Source organism: Podarcis raffonei, chromosome 4 (genome assembly GCF_027172205.1).
Source record: "Podarcis raffonei isolate rPodRaf1 chromosome 4, rPodRaf1.pri, whole genome shotgun sequence".
Taxonomy (NCBI): domain Eukaryota; kingdom Metazoa; phylum Chordata; class Lepidosauria; order Squamata; family Lacertidae; genus Podarcis; species Podarcis raffonei.
The window spans coordinates 21,535,985-21,550,164 of record NC_070605.1 but is presented as its reverse complement, the minus strand read 5'-3'; the positions used below and the strand labels follow the sequence as shown (position 1 = coordinate 21,550,164).

The following is a 14,180-nucleotide window of genomic DNA, read 5'->3' as shown; positions in this document are numbered from 1 at the left end:
CCCATGAGACTCCAGAGGTCAGTCCCCCCCCCCCACTTCCTCCCTAGGGATGTGATTAGACCAGCAGCATCTCCCATTCACCAAGAGGCCTCTGTAGACATGGCATTGGTGGGACTGCTGAGCAGGCAGCATATCCAACCTCCAAGGAGTGCACCAAAGCCATTGCTGCTACCACGGCGGCAGCAGGAGCACCAGGCAAAGCATTCCTTGGAGGCTGGATTGGCTGCCGCTGTGGAGCCTGCTGCCTGAGGCAGCTGCTTCACCTTGCCTCACGGGTGTGCCGGCCCTATGTCAAAGATGAGAGATGAGGCATGCCAATTCCTGTCATTAAACTTTCCTATGGGGGATGGGGAATTCAATGCGGATTTATCTAATTCATGCCTCCTGAAACTGAAATGCAACTGGGTTTTTAAAAATCTGTACCCATCCGAATTCTTCAATGCAGTTTCTCCAACAATGAAAACATACACAAAAATGCATTGTCAAGGAGGAAGTTCAATATGCACCTGCAATGAACATAATGTGCAAACATGCATTATAGTAGGAACCATATTAGGGAAAATGTTGTTTAAAATGCAGTCAAATACCAGTCAAATTAAAAAGGTGACCTTTTTAATTTTTTTAATGCAAACTGATGCAGAAAGAGCCGAAATGATCTTGGCCAGAAAAATGAGGAGTAAAATGAAACAGAAATATCTGATCATCCCAGCATGTTCTGACACTGAGCAAAACATCTTCCCTTTTCTTTTCTTTTTTTAAAAAATTACCCAGTCTAAGGCATTGTGAAAACAGCCATGATGGTACCATTGCTCAATGATGAGCCCTTCTCCAGTTGCTAATCAGAGGATGTTGTAGCAGACGATGAGTCAGAGCAGAGGGAAGTTGTGAACTGCTATATAAATCGGGGAGATCCCGCTAATAATACAAACAAACAAAGGGAAACAATTTTCTCTACAGGCAAGGAAGACACCACCATGGCTGTAAGGATGAAGAATCTACTTCTTCTTCCATTCCTGCTGCTCATCATTACATCTTCCACTTTTCCTGCTTTACTGGGTCAAGGCAACGAGGATGAGAACACCAGGCTTGTTAAGGTAAATATTCGCTTCGAAAGTTTCATTGAGCAAAAACACACTTTTCTGTGCTATTGCTTCTTGTTGTCGTGCCAGGACTAATTAAAAAAGGAGGGCTCTTTGGCGCTCCTATTTTATTGAGGGCCAGTGTGGTGTAGTGGTTAAGAGCGGTGGACTCGTAATCTGGTGAACCGGGTTCGCTTCTCCGCTCCTCCACAAGCAGCTGCTGGGTGACCTTGGGCCAGTCACACTTCTCTGAAGTCTCTCAGCCCCACTCACCTCACAGAGTGTTTGTTGTGGGGGAGGAAGGGAAAGGAGAATGTCAGCCACTTTGAGACTCCTTTGGGTAGTGATAAAGTGGGATATCAAATCCAAACTCTTCTTATGTTCGAATCTAGCCCTTCTTCTAAGGCTTTCAGGACAATATGCACACGGTTTCCTCTCTGTGCATGGAATCACAGAGCTGGAAGGGGGTCTTGACAGTCATCTAGACCACCTGCTGCTCAATCTGGAGTGCCAAATGCAACAACAGCATCCCTGACAGATTGCCACCTTACATTCCTCCAGTGCTGGGGGCATTTTACCCTTACATCCAACCCTCCCCTAATGCTTATGATAGACATCAGGGATTTGGGGGGCTTGTCATTGGTTGTCACCAGCAGAAGGACCACTGGCAGTGATTCGTCACCTACTTGGGTGGGTCTGCAGCACCCACAATAGTAGAGTGCGCACACACACACACACACACACACACACTACACAGCATCTGACACTCCCATCATCGACATACTACTTGGAAAAGTCAGATATTGGTTGATTCTAAGAGTCATACCTATTTAGCTGGCTTGGATTTTCACTGTGCATTTAAAAAAATAAATCTCTGGGCTTAAAAGGTAGGACAATGTGCCAGTGATATCAGGAAATATTCTGTTGACTGCATAAAAGGCCAAGATTGGGCACCACTCCCATTCCACATCTAGAACCTGACTGAATTGGCTGCTGAATATTACTTCCACTCTGTTTATCTCACATTGGAAACACAAAGGGTCTAAAAGCATCTCTCTCCATCCCTCCCTCCTTCCCTCCCTCCTTTTCTCTGTTTCCCCCTGGCAGTCCTATTTAAGTAAATTCTACAGCCCTGAAGGTGAGGCTGTGGCCACAATCAATATGGATGACGATGTCGCTGTAACAGAAAAGCTCAAGAAAATGCAGAAATTTCACGGGCTACGAGTGACCGGGAAGATTGATGCCGAAACAATAGCAATGATGAAAAGGGACAGGTGTGGCGTCCCTGATGTGGAGCAATTCACCCTCAACCCAGGGGAGCCCAAATGGGACAGGAAGAACATCACATACAGGTAAAGGTTTGTGAGTTTCCCTTAGGAGTGGGCGGCTTCAATAAGGAAATGCTCCAGTCCTCAATGTACTTGCTCAGGAGTAAACTTAGGACTTTCTGCCTACTGTTCTATCCAGAGTTCAGCGTGCTAAGGTTATAGATTTCACTGGGCTCAGCAAGACCTGATTTTCATAGAACCATTGCAGCACATGTATTAGGATGATAGCCTATGGCCATGGTTGTGAGAGCTATGCAACGAGGCTTACACACACACACACACACACACCCGCAAAAACAGCATGAATGCATGAAAGTATACACTCACTCACACTACCACTGCAATTGAGAGCGGGGTGTGTGTGTTAGGGATGTGCATGTACCCTCCCTCACACAGCAAATCAGGGAGATTTGGGCTCTGCTGCCTGCAAATTTCATCCACTTGTTTAAAAGTGGGGGAAGGTTACAGCCATTCTTAGATGCATCATTGCAGTCAGTGGGGACAAAACTCCTTCAGATTAACAGATCGAGTTGGGTTCCAAATAATGAGTCAAATCTAAATGACACAGAGTGGATTTGAAAAAAGATTGGGATGCTTCCAAAGGCTACAGGTATAGATACAAGGTGGCTCTTGTGTTCACTGCATGTCCCTAGTATATGCAATTAGCAGACTCAGGTGATAAATCTTTTCTTTTTTCTTTAAAGTGCGCACATTAGGTGCAAAGACACGCCTGTCTTAGGGCCAAAGTAGACAGGCATGTCTTTGCACTTAGTGTGTGTGTGTGTGTGTGTGTGTGTGTGTGTGTGTGTAACCAGACTCCACTCGCTTGACTCATCCACTGGGCTGCTATTTGTATTTGCTTTGCTTTCTTTTGATGTACAAGTCAAATGGAAAGACATATTCAAATGTGTCTCTACACCAGCCTTCCCCAATCTGATGCCCTCCAGATGTGGCTGGACTCCAATTCCCATCAGTACCAGACAGCATGATCAGGGGTGATGGGAGTTGTAATCCGAAACCACTGGATGGCACCTGGTTGGGGAAAGCCTCCACCGCTGGGGATTGTGGTCTGTCTGTCCCACATACCGTTTCATTCTATGTTCTGGTTGCCTAAGCAGTGCTTCCCAAACTTGGGTCTCCAGCTGTTTTTGGACTACAACTCCCATCATCCCTAGCTAGCAGCTGGAGACCCACATTTGGGAAACACTGGCCTAAAGGAATGACCTTGCGCCTTTTTTTGTTTGTTTGTTTTGAAAGGATTGTAAGCTATACTCCAGATATGCACGAATTCTATGTGGAGAAGGCAATCGAGGCAGCATTTAAAGTTTGGAGCAAGGCAGCACCCTTGGAATTCAAAAGAGTCACGGATAAAGTGGCAGATATAGAGCTCTCTTTTCAACGTGGAGGTAACCCTACAGTGCAAGAACAAAGTCACCATATGTCCAATTTTAATAATGATGATGATGATGATGATGATGATGATGATGATGATGATGATGTATTGTTTTATATTCAGACCATTATGATAATTCTCCTTTCGATGGGCCTGGTGGGACACTGGCACATGCCTTTCAGCCAGGAAGCAACATTGGAGGAGATGTCCATTTTGATGAGGATGAAACCTGGACCGCAGGGGGCCCACAAGGTACCATTTTACAGCACTTCCTTTCTCAGCACTGAACTGTATAAAAAGACAACGCAGCGCATAGGTGACGCAAGGATATAAGCAGCTGGTTTCTGCTAGGTCCCCGAAGGCAGGCAAAGGTGATTGGCGGAACAGATTATATCCTTCCAGAGCACAGTGTGTCCTCATTCTGAACTCTTCACTACATAAAGCATTTCTATGAATGAGAGTGTGACCATTGAGGAGATTCGGGGAGGCTCTAGACCAGCCCTTTCCCTCCTATGCAGCTTACCTCTCCACAGCAGTGAGAGCCCCATTGAAAGCAATGCAAAAGGGACTTAGCCACACTAATTCACATCCCAATAGGATTTAAGGCTAAATTACACACAATGTTAAATGCATTCGTGAATGTAACGTGTGCAGGACTTGGCTTTCTCTTCTGCCTAAAAACAACCCCCCAGGAGGATATCAGGATTAGCGCTAGGACATGCTGGAAATTAAAGTTTCCCACTTGCCCCATCCCACCCCCGGCATTCTGATGAATATTTCCTCCCTGTTAACTGCCCTACAATCGAATTTTCCTTTGGACCAAACACAATATTTTTGATTTGATTTATTAAATGCATCTACCGCCCTTCCTCCGAAGATCATAGGGCAGTTCGCAGCAGGAGATTCCCTCTTCTGCCAAATAGCAGGGGGGTGGGGGTGATTTTCATCAGGACTGTGGAGCAGGGAAAGGGTCAAAAAGCATCTCTATGCATCATGGTCCCAATCCTGAGCAGTGCCCCCCTCACTGGGGAAGCCAGACATGTTAAATGTAGCTTGGCCTTCCTTCCTTCCTTCCTTCCTTCCTTCCTTCCTTCCTTCCTTCCTTCCTTCCTTCCTTTCTTTCTTTCTTTCTTTCTTCCTTCCTTTCTTTCTTTCCTTCCTTCCTTCCTTCCTTTATTTTTCTCCAAGGAGCTCAAGGTGCTTTACGTGAATCTCCCCCTCCTCATTTACCGGTAATGCCCAAAGTGACCCTGGGTTGGGGTGAGAGGCAGTGACTGGCCCAAGGACTCCAACTCCCATCAGCCTATCAGTGAGCTTCCTGGCCAAGCGGGCATTTGAACCCTGGTCTCCCAGGTCCTGGTCCGACACCAGCCCAGAAGTTTCCCAACCTTGGGTCTCCAGCTGTTTTGGACTACAACTCCCATCATCCCTAGCTAGCAGGACCAGTGGTCAGAGATGATGGGAATTGTAGTCTGGAAAAAGCTGGAGACCCCAGGGTTGGGAAACACCGCTCTAGCCACTAGACCACAGTGGCTGGGTCACATTCTGCAACCCTGATATGCAGAGCCTGTGCTCATCCTCTGAGCAGCAGTGAAAGCATGCCTGGAGTCTATAATCTGACCATTTTTCTACTAGTTTCCCCCCTAATGGAACTATGACCTCCTTTTCAGGGCACAACTTGTTCATTGTCGCCGCCCATGAGATCGGACATGCTCTGGGTCTGTCTCACTCCACTGACCAGGGGGCACTGATGTACCCCTCCTACACATACTCAGACCCCCGCACATTTCAGCTCAACCAGGACGATATTGATGGCATCCAAACCCTCTATGGTAAGGCTAAGAGAAATCACCGTAAAGTTGAAACGCTTGTGTTCTTAAATGAAGGAATTGGTTTTGCCTGCCCGTACCTTAAGGTGGGAGTGGGGAACATTTGCCACTCCAAGAACGACATTTACTTCTTGGCAACCTTTTTTTGGGGGGGCAGCATGGCACTGGTGGCCAGAGGTGAAAGAATGTAAATTTTCACTTGGTGAAGTAGAATTGGTCCTCTCTATCTTCTCATATTGGCAAGCATGAGTCCCTGTTGCTCAAGGAGGATGTGACGCAATCTCAGAGGAGGTTCTGGTCTAGGGAGAGAGGAGGTGGCTTGGAAGGGGTGTAGCTTGTGGGGGGGGGAGTCCCAAGAGTGGGCTGGAAGGCTGTGTTTGGCCTTCAGGACTGAGGTTCCCCATCCCTGTCTTCTGGTCTTCTGGAGAGGCACTGCTGCTCTCCTTTGTGAAAGTGTGACATAATTCTCTCTGCAAAAGAGGGAAGAATAATCGAATCATAAAATTGTAGAGTCAGAAGAAGAAGAAGAAGAGTTTGGATTTGATATCCCGCTTTATCACTACCCTAAGGAGTCTCAAAGCGGCTGACATTCTCCTTTCCCTTCCTCCCCCACAACAAACACTCTGTGAGGTGAGTGGGGCTGAGAAACTTCAGAGAAGTGTGACTAGCCCAAGGTCACCCAGCAGCTGCATGTGGAGGAGCGGGGAAGCAAACCCGGTTCACCAGATTATGAGTCTTCTGCTCTTAACCACTACACCACACTGGAAGGGATCCAAGGGCCATCTAGTCCAACACTTCGCAATGCAGGAATCTCAGGGAAAGCATCCATGACAGGTGGCCATCCATCTGTCTTGATGTTGTGCTTCTACAAAGGAGAAGGCCTTTCCCACTCTTGTTTTGGAATGACTTCTGGCATGGGGGCACATTTGCTGCCAGCACCTCAAGTTTCTCGGTGCTGCATGAAGATTTTTGTAGGCACATAGGCTTTTGAGTTTTGGAATTGTGCTCTGTTTTTTTAAATAGTTTTTTTGTGAGGGGTTAAAAAAAAACCTTGAATTTTGCCATTTTGGGGATCAGTGATAGTTTAAAATTGGATCTATATGTTGCACGAGTTAATTTCATTCACCCTTCCGTAGATCGCCCCTGGGATGTTTTGATGAAGGGTGCTGGTGAACCTATTTTAAATAAATAAATAAAGCTGATGGGTGGACCACAACCTACTGGAATGTGGATGCACCTTTCAAGGGAAATGGAATGCAATTCAGAGGTGTTTTGCCATAGGTCCTCTTCATTTCAATAGGGTTTGCATAGATTGGGCCCACATCTGAATTATGCCTTGTTGCATCAAAATGAGACTTGCTTTGCCAAAAAAAAATTACTTACATTGTAGCAAAAGGCTTTTTTTTTAAGTTTAACCTTCACTGAATGCTGCTGCTCTGAACATCACCTTGCTTGCTTGTTTGCTTAATAACTTAACTACTTACTTACTGTATTTCCATATGTTTAAGATTGCTTAAATTATCCACTTGACATGAGGCTTCCTTTATTTTTCTTTCCATTTAGGAAAACCTGATATCCCAGTAAAAGGACCCAAAACACCAGAAGCTTGTGCCCCCAGCACCACTTTTGATGCTGTCACCACCTTACGTGGAGAAATGTTGTTCTTTAAGGGCAGGTAAGTTGCTTTCTTAAAAACACCAATTTGAACAAAATTTCCATCTCCAAACAGGACTTGCATCTCTAATGACTTGCTCCAGCACCCCACCTGTACCAAAGCATGCGCTCAGACTCTCGGCCCTGCATTTTGAGGCGAGGTAACAACAAAATGAGCCATAAGAAGCCATAAACAAATGACAATAAAAACAGCAACACCACATACCTATCGGTTCAATTGTATGTGTCATGATGGATCAATTCAGTGTTATGTGACTCTCTCTTACACAGACAGACAGACAACAGATCACTCTATGGTGGCTTCACCCCACAACTCACAAAATCTGGCTAATAGTCTGGATTTATTCTGCCATTTTGTCACAAAAACAGAATCATAGAATTATGCAATCATAAAATGCAGAGAAAAGCATCAGACCAAAGTCAGAGCTCTGGACCATGTAGTTCAGTATTGTCCACATTAACTAGCTCTCTGGGGTTTGAGACTGGAGTCTTTCTCTCTGGAGATGCCACTTACATGTTTCCATCGACGTTTTCAAATTAGGTATTTCTGGCGCAAACACTTCCAGTCAGGTGTTCAGCTCGAATTCATCGGTACCTTCTGGCCGGATCTGCCATCTGGAATACAAGCCGCCTATGAAAATTATGAAACTGATAACTTCATTGTTTTTAAAGGTGAGTGGCGAACTTCGATTCCCTTGCAAAATTGCTGGGACTAGTTTATGCTGCAGAATAAGTACAGTGGTACCTCGGGCTACATACGCTTCAGGTTACATACGCTTCAGGTTACAGACTCCGCTAACCCAGAAATAGTACCTCAGGTTAAGAACTTTGCTTCAGGATGAGAACAGAAATCGGGCTCCAGCGGCGCGGCAGCAGCAGGAGGCCCCATTAGCTAAAGTGGTGCTTCAGGTTAAGAACAGTTTCAGGTTAAGTACGGACTTCCAGAACGAATTAAGTACTTAACCTGAGGTACCACTGTACTGAAATGCATTTGGTCAGTGTTCCTCAGCCAGCATGGCCTCTTCAGGGTGCTATGTGAAAGCCTAGGGTATGTAGGCAGTATTTATTTAATTGGCTGCCTTATCCTACGTACCGTATACTTACCTGAAGTAAGTTCTGTTGGGTTCTGTGAAACTGAACCCCAAGTAATATTGCAGCCTGACCAAGCGAAACTTGCTCATATAATTTGGCCTTCATGTTCTAAGTTCTGCCACGTTGATGTCCTTCAGACTTAGCCAAGGCTTAGCAAAGGCTTCACACACTCTCAGCGACATCGCAGAATGGAAGCTAGGAAGGCCATAGTTTTTGTAATACTAGCTCCTTCCATCTATCAAAGCTAGCATTCCCAAAAACCTTTTCGAACAGTACAATACTTTTGGGGGGTGAACCATTGCACATTCCAGTCAGGAGTTACATGTTTCACTTGAGTGTTGTTTGTACCTGCATTTCAGGGAGGTTAAATAGCTGCTGTTTGTCTTCATCCACCACTGAGAAGAAAGGCAATATCTAGCCCCATGTTCCTTTGAACCGAGTACAGTGGTACCTCGGGTTACATACGCTTCAGGTTACATACTTCAGGTTAAAGACTCCGCTAACCCAGAAATAGTACCTCGGGTTAAGAATTTTGCTTCAGGATGAGAACAGAAATCGTGCTCCGGCAGCGCGGCAGCAGCAGGAGGCCCCATTAGCTAAAGTGGTGCTTCAGGTTAAGAACAGTTTCAGGTTAAGTACGAACCTCCGGAACAAATTAAATACTTAACCCGAGGTACCACTGTAAAGGGAAATGCCCTTGCCAAGCCCAGTGTAAGGCAGGGGGTTGGAATGTTTTGCTGTTAGGAAAACATTATTTAAGAAACAGATAAAAGTTCCTGGAAGCTTTAAAGAGGGTTCCAGAATTTTCTTTAGTGTGTAGGAGTGGTGCCCTAGGCTTGATTGGTGTCAGCCGGAGGTGCAAATAAAGGGAGGAAGTTGCAGGCTGCAATTTCCGCACAAGGAAGGCACACACACACATGCTGTCAGCACACATTCTGACAACAAGTTTGGAAGTAAGACAATGTGTGCTGCTGATACTGTGAGTTTTGCTGTGTCAGGATTGTTAATTACTGGATTGAGATTATACCGTGCTGGAGAGATAAAGAAGGAATGTAAATAGCTTGTATATACAGTGGTACTTCAGGTTACATACGCTTCAAGCTACCGTACATACACTTCAGGTTACAGACTCCGCTAACCCAGAAATAGTACCTTGGGTTAGGAACTTTGCTTCAGGATGAGAACAGAAATCGTGCTCCGGCGGCGCAGCAGCAGCAGGAGGCCCCATTAGCTAAAGTGGTGCTTCAAGTTAAGAAGAGTTTCAGGTTAAGAACGGACCTCCGGAACGAATTAAGTATTTGACCCGAGGTACCACTGTAATAGTAACAGAAAATGCTTGTGCAACCAGTCAAGCTCTTGACTGTGAATTTGAGTATGACTCCTCTTCTTGTCCTCTGTCTCCAGGGAAAACTCTGCTACAAATAGTGAGAAGTGGTTTTACCGAGGTGCCACCACACAAGCAGAAAAGCGCAGCAGAAGTGTGGGGGCAGTAACCTCTAATATTTGCCACATCTGCTTAGTAGGACAGAAGAGTCCATGCAATCTCTCTCACACAGGGAGAAAGCAATAATTTAGCACTCGATCTTCAGATCACCTTTTAATACCAAGCCACTTTGGATACAATCACATGAGCATAGCCAGCAGTAACCATTAATTCATTCATTCTTAAAATATTTATATACCCTAACTCTCTATCAAATCTTCCTGAGGCATCTAACATAAAACAGTTTCCCTATAAAAAAAATTATTTAAACAAAACTGTTTCCCTTGAATTACATGGAATGTTAACCCCTCTTTTTTTCCCCCAGGAAACAAATATTGGGCTCTAAATGGATATACCATTGAATCCGGCTACCCTAAGAGCATCTACCAGTTGGGCTTCCCAAATACTGTGAAGAGAATTGATGCCGCGTTTAGCGATCCAGAATCTGGGAAGACATATTTCTTTGTAAATGACAAGTATTGGAGGTATGGCTTGACTATTCTGAAGTTCCAAATGAGCGATGTTTTCAGTCTGGTTGATTTTGCCAGCATTTATTCATTAGTCTGTCCTGTCCCATTTCCACATCTATCTGTGACTTTTTTTAAAAAAATGCATAGATACAAAAAATACATTCAACTGCAAAATAAAATATGTATTTTATTGCAAAATGCCTATTAAATGCATATTTAAATAAGTATTTAATGATAACACACATATTTAAATATGGATTTAAAACAAATTGCAGGAATGGGAATTGCAGTGTACAGTTTTCTAACCCCATTTTGTCCTAAAACATGCATTTTTATGCATTTTTTTGAGCTGAAACTATTGAAAAATTTGGAAAAGCGTGAAATATGAAGGATAACAATATTCAGATCTGTATATCAGTCCAGGATGTACAAATTAGGTTGGGGCCTGCTTAAAAATACAAACGGAAAACTCTCTTTTCCTAATGTGTCACTCTTAAAGTTTGGCCACTATATATTAATTTTACTTGCATTTATATTTTTTCTTGCTTTCATTGAGGAAACCCAAGGTTGCAGGTTCGATCTGTAAGAACATATCCTAGTATTTAGGATGAACCAATAGATGCCATATATTTAAAACACATGTAAAACACATGTTGTTGTTGTTTGTTGTTTAATAGTTTAGTCGTGTCCAACTCTTTGTGACCCCATGGACCAGAGCATGCCAGGCACTCCTGTTTTCCACTGCCTCCTGCAGTCTGGTCAAACTCATGTTTGTGGCTTTGAGAACACTGTCCAACCATATCGTCCTCTGTCATCCCCTTCTCCTTGTGCCCCCAATCTTTCCCAACATCAGGGTCTTTTCCAGGGAGTCTTCTCTTCTCATGAGGTGGCCAAAGTATTGGAGTCTCAGCTTCAGGATCTGTCCTTCCAGTGAGCACTCAGGGCTGATTTCCTTAAGAATAGATAGGTTTGATTTTCTTGCAGTCCATGGGACTCTCAAGAGTCTCCTCCAGCACCATAATTCAAAAGCATCGATTCTTCAGCAATCAGCCTTCTTGATGGTCCAGCTCTCACTTCCATACATACTACTGGGAAAACCATAGCTTTAACTATACGGACCTTTGTCAGCAAGGTGATGTCTCTGCTTTTTAAATTGCTGGCTAGGTTTCTCATTGCTTTTCTCCCAAGAAGCAGGCATCTTTTAATTTTGTGACTGCTGTCACCATCTGCAGTGATCATGGAACCCAAGACAGTAAAATCTCTCACTGCCTCCATTTCTTCCCCTTCTATTTGCCAGGAGATGATGGGGCCAGTGGCCATAATCTTTGGTTTTTTTGATGTTGAGCTTCAGACCATATATTGCTCTCTCCTCTTTCACCTTCATTTAATTCCTCCTCACTTTCTGCCATCAAGGTTGTGTCATCTGCATATCCAAGGTTGTTGATATTTCTTCCAGCATTCTTAATTCTGGTTTGGGATTCATCTAGTCCAGCCTTTCGCATGATGAATTCTGCATATAAGTAAAATAAGCAGGGAGACAATATACAGCCTTCTTGTACTCCTTTCCCAATTTTGAACCAATCAGTTGTTCCATATCCAGTTTTAACTGTAGCTTCTTGTCCCACATAGAGATTTCTCAGGAGACAGATGAGGTGATCAGGCACTCCTATTTCTTTAAGAACTTGCCATAGTTTGCTGTGGTCGACACAGTCAAATGCTTTTGCGTAGTCAATGAAACAGGAGTAGATGTTTTTCTGGAACTCTCTAGCTTTCTCCATAATCCAGCGGATGTTTGCAATTTGGTCACTGGTTCCTCTGCCCCTTCAAAATCCAGCTTGCACTTCTGGGAGTTCTCGGTCCACATATTGCTTAAGCCTGCCTTGTATAATTTAAGCATAACCATGCTAGCATGCGAAATGAGTGCAATTGTGCAGTAGTTGGAGCATTCTTTGGGATTGGGATGTAGACTGATCTTCTCCAATCCTCTGGCCACTGCTGAGTTCGATTCCCCCAAAGAATCCCGGGAACTATAGTTTGCTAAGGGTGCTGGGAATCATAGCCTATTTTCATAGTCACAATGTTTTCCGAGACATTATTTTTGTACGTCATCCCATTTTTTAATGGTTCTTTCCATCAATCTAGTTGATGGCCTTGTTTATAGAAGTGAGAAGTTTCCTTAGCTTTGTATTTCCGTGAATTGTGAATAAAACCTATTTAGGTTGTTTTAGCTTCAAGTAACAATGCTTGTCTTTGATCAGGTATGATGAAATTAGACAATCCATGGAAACAGGTTACCCAAGGCTGATAGCCCAAGATTTCAAAGGAGTTGGCAAAAAGATTGATGCTGCCATACAGCAAAATGGTAAGTAAAGGAATAAATTGGTGCCTTTTTTAATTGTAGAAATAAGATTCACCTGGAACTCAGCAAGGCTTAAAGAATAGTCCAGGATCTCATATATTGTGTTATTAAAATGTATTAATTGCTGTGTTGTTTTAATGGATTTGTTTTGATGCATATTTTAAAGTTGGTTGAGCTTTTTTGGGTAAAATCACTGCTGACATCCAGATTTTCCTGGATATTTTTAGTGATTTCTACTTTGGCAACCTCATACTTACTCAGCTGCCGATTCAGGCAATAATCACTACATTAATTTAATAAGAGCAGGAACCATTGTAGACATACCCTAAGACCGGACTTACTCCAGTTTTACAATTTTGCCTGAACTTTGATACAGTCATGAAATCATAACTTTCTTTTTTTCTTTCCTTTGCAAGCACAGCTCACTTCTTCTGAAAGAGATTTGTTATCCCGCCTTTTCATTTATCCCTATCTCTTTTCTCCTTTCTTAGGTTACATCTATTTCTTCCGGGGAAGACGGGTGACTCAGTTTGATCCTCGGAGTAAAAGCGTTGTTCCGCCCATTCAAAAGAGCAACAGCTGGCTGAACTGTTAAAACATTTAACGAGTGCTTTCTAATTAATAGTTAGCACTCCTGTTGTGCCTAACCTTAATTTATAAACAGCAATTCCTCCTTTATCTACTGTCAACTGATGAATCAACAATGGCACGTGGAATTATCTTCTCACCCAAACGTACAGAAATTTTGGCTGAGGAAAACGTGCCCTAAATGTGCTTATGCAATCCACTGTGTTGTAACAGATTTGACTCTGCTTCTTCTATAAAAGACTTGTTATGAGGAACATCACTGTGTGCGTTTCCTTTGTGATTTTCTGAACCGAACACCACATATAGATTCACAACCAACCTACTAAAACCAGTGCTAACTCTCTGAAGTCAGAGAGGAAGAAGTTCACCCTTTTACAACTCTTTGACCTGATTCACACATTTATGTGCCTCACTGGATTGGCCATCACTTGATCATCACAGGATAACTCAGTATGGAATTGCCATCTGTAGTGTTATCTTTTTGATGGCTCATTCACTGGTGAAATACAACAACAACAACAACAACAACAACAACAACAACAACAACAACAACAACAATTTATACCCCACCCATCTGGCTGGGTTTCCCCAGCCACTCTGGGTGGCTTCCAACAGAATATTAAAATACAATAGTCTATTAAACATTAAAAGCTTCCCTAAACAGGGCTGCCTTCAGATGTCTTCTAAAATTCTGGTAGTTGTTTTTCTCTTTGACATCTGGTGGGAAGGCGTTCCACAGGGCGGGTGCCACTACCGAGAAGGCCCTCTGCCTGGTTCCCTGTAACTTGGCTTCTCGCAGTGAGGGAACCGCCAGAAGGCCCTCGGCACTGGACCTCAGCATCTGGGCAGAATGATGGGGGTGGAGACGCTCCTTCAGGCATACTG

At 43.8% G+C, this 14,180-nt stretch overlaps 1 protein-coding gene across 1 annotated transcript; it reads left to right on the top strand.

Annotated features, from left to right (window-relative positions):
- Positions 1-890: 890 nt before the first annotated feature.
- On the top strand, positions 891-13,528 carry LOC128412591 (interstitial collagenase-like). The gene is made up of 10 exons (XM_053385705.1): positions 891-1,094; positions 2,187-2,431; positions 3,665-3,813; positions 3,924-4,052; positions 5,471-5,632; positions 7,193-7,304; positions 7,845-7,975; positions 10,204-10,363; positions 12,607-12,710; positions 13,199-13,528. Exons 1-10 carry the CDS (start codon positions 975-977, stop codon positions 13,300-13,302), a joined length of 1,416 nt encoding a protein of 471 aa, XP_053241680.1. The 5' UTR covers positions 891-974; the 3' UTR covers positions 13,303-13,528.
- The last annotated feature ends 652 nt before the right edge of the window (positions 13,529-14,180 follow it).

Excerpts from the sequence above, each read along its gene's own strand:
- LOC128412591 (XM_053385705.1), top strand. The coding sequence starts at position 975 with ATGGCTGTAAGGATGAAGAATCTACTTCTTCTTCCATTCCTGCTGCTC. Across the intron at positions 3,814-3,923 it reads GCTCTCTTTTCAACGTGGAG|ACCATTATGATAATTCTCCT; the intron begins GTAACCCTACAG and ends TTTTATATTCAG. Across the intron at positions 4,053-5,470 it reads GACCGCAGGGGGCCCACAAG|GGCACAACTTGTTCATTGTC; the intron begins GTACCATTTTAC and ends CCTCCTTTTCAG.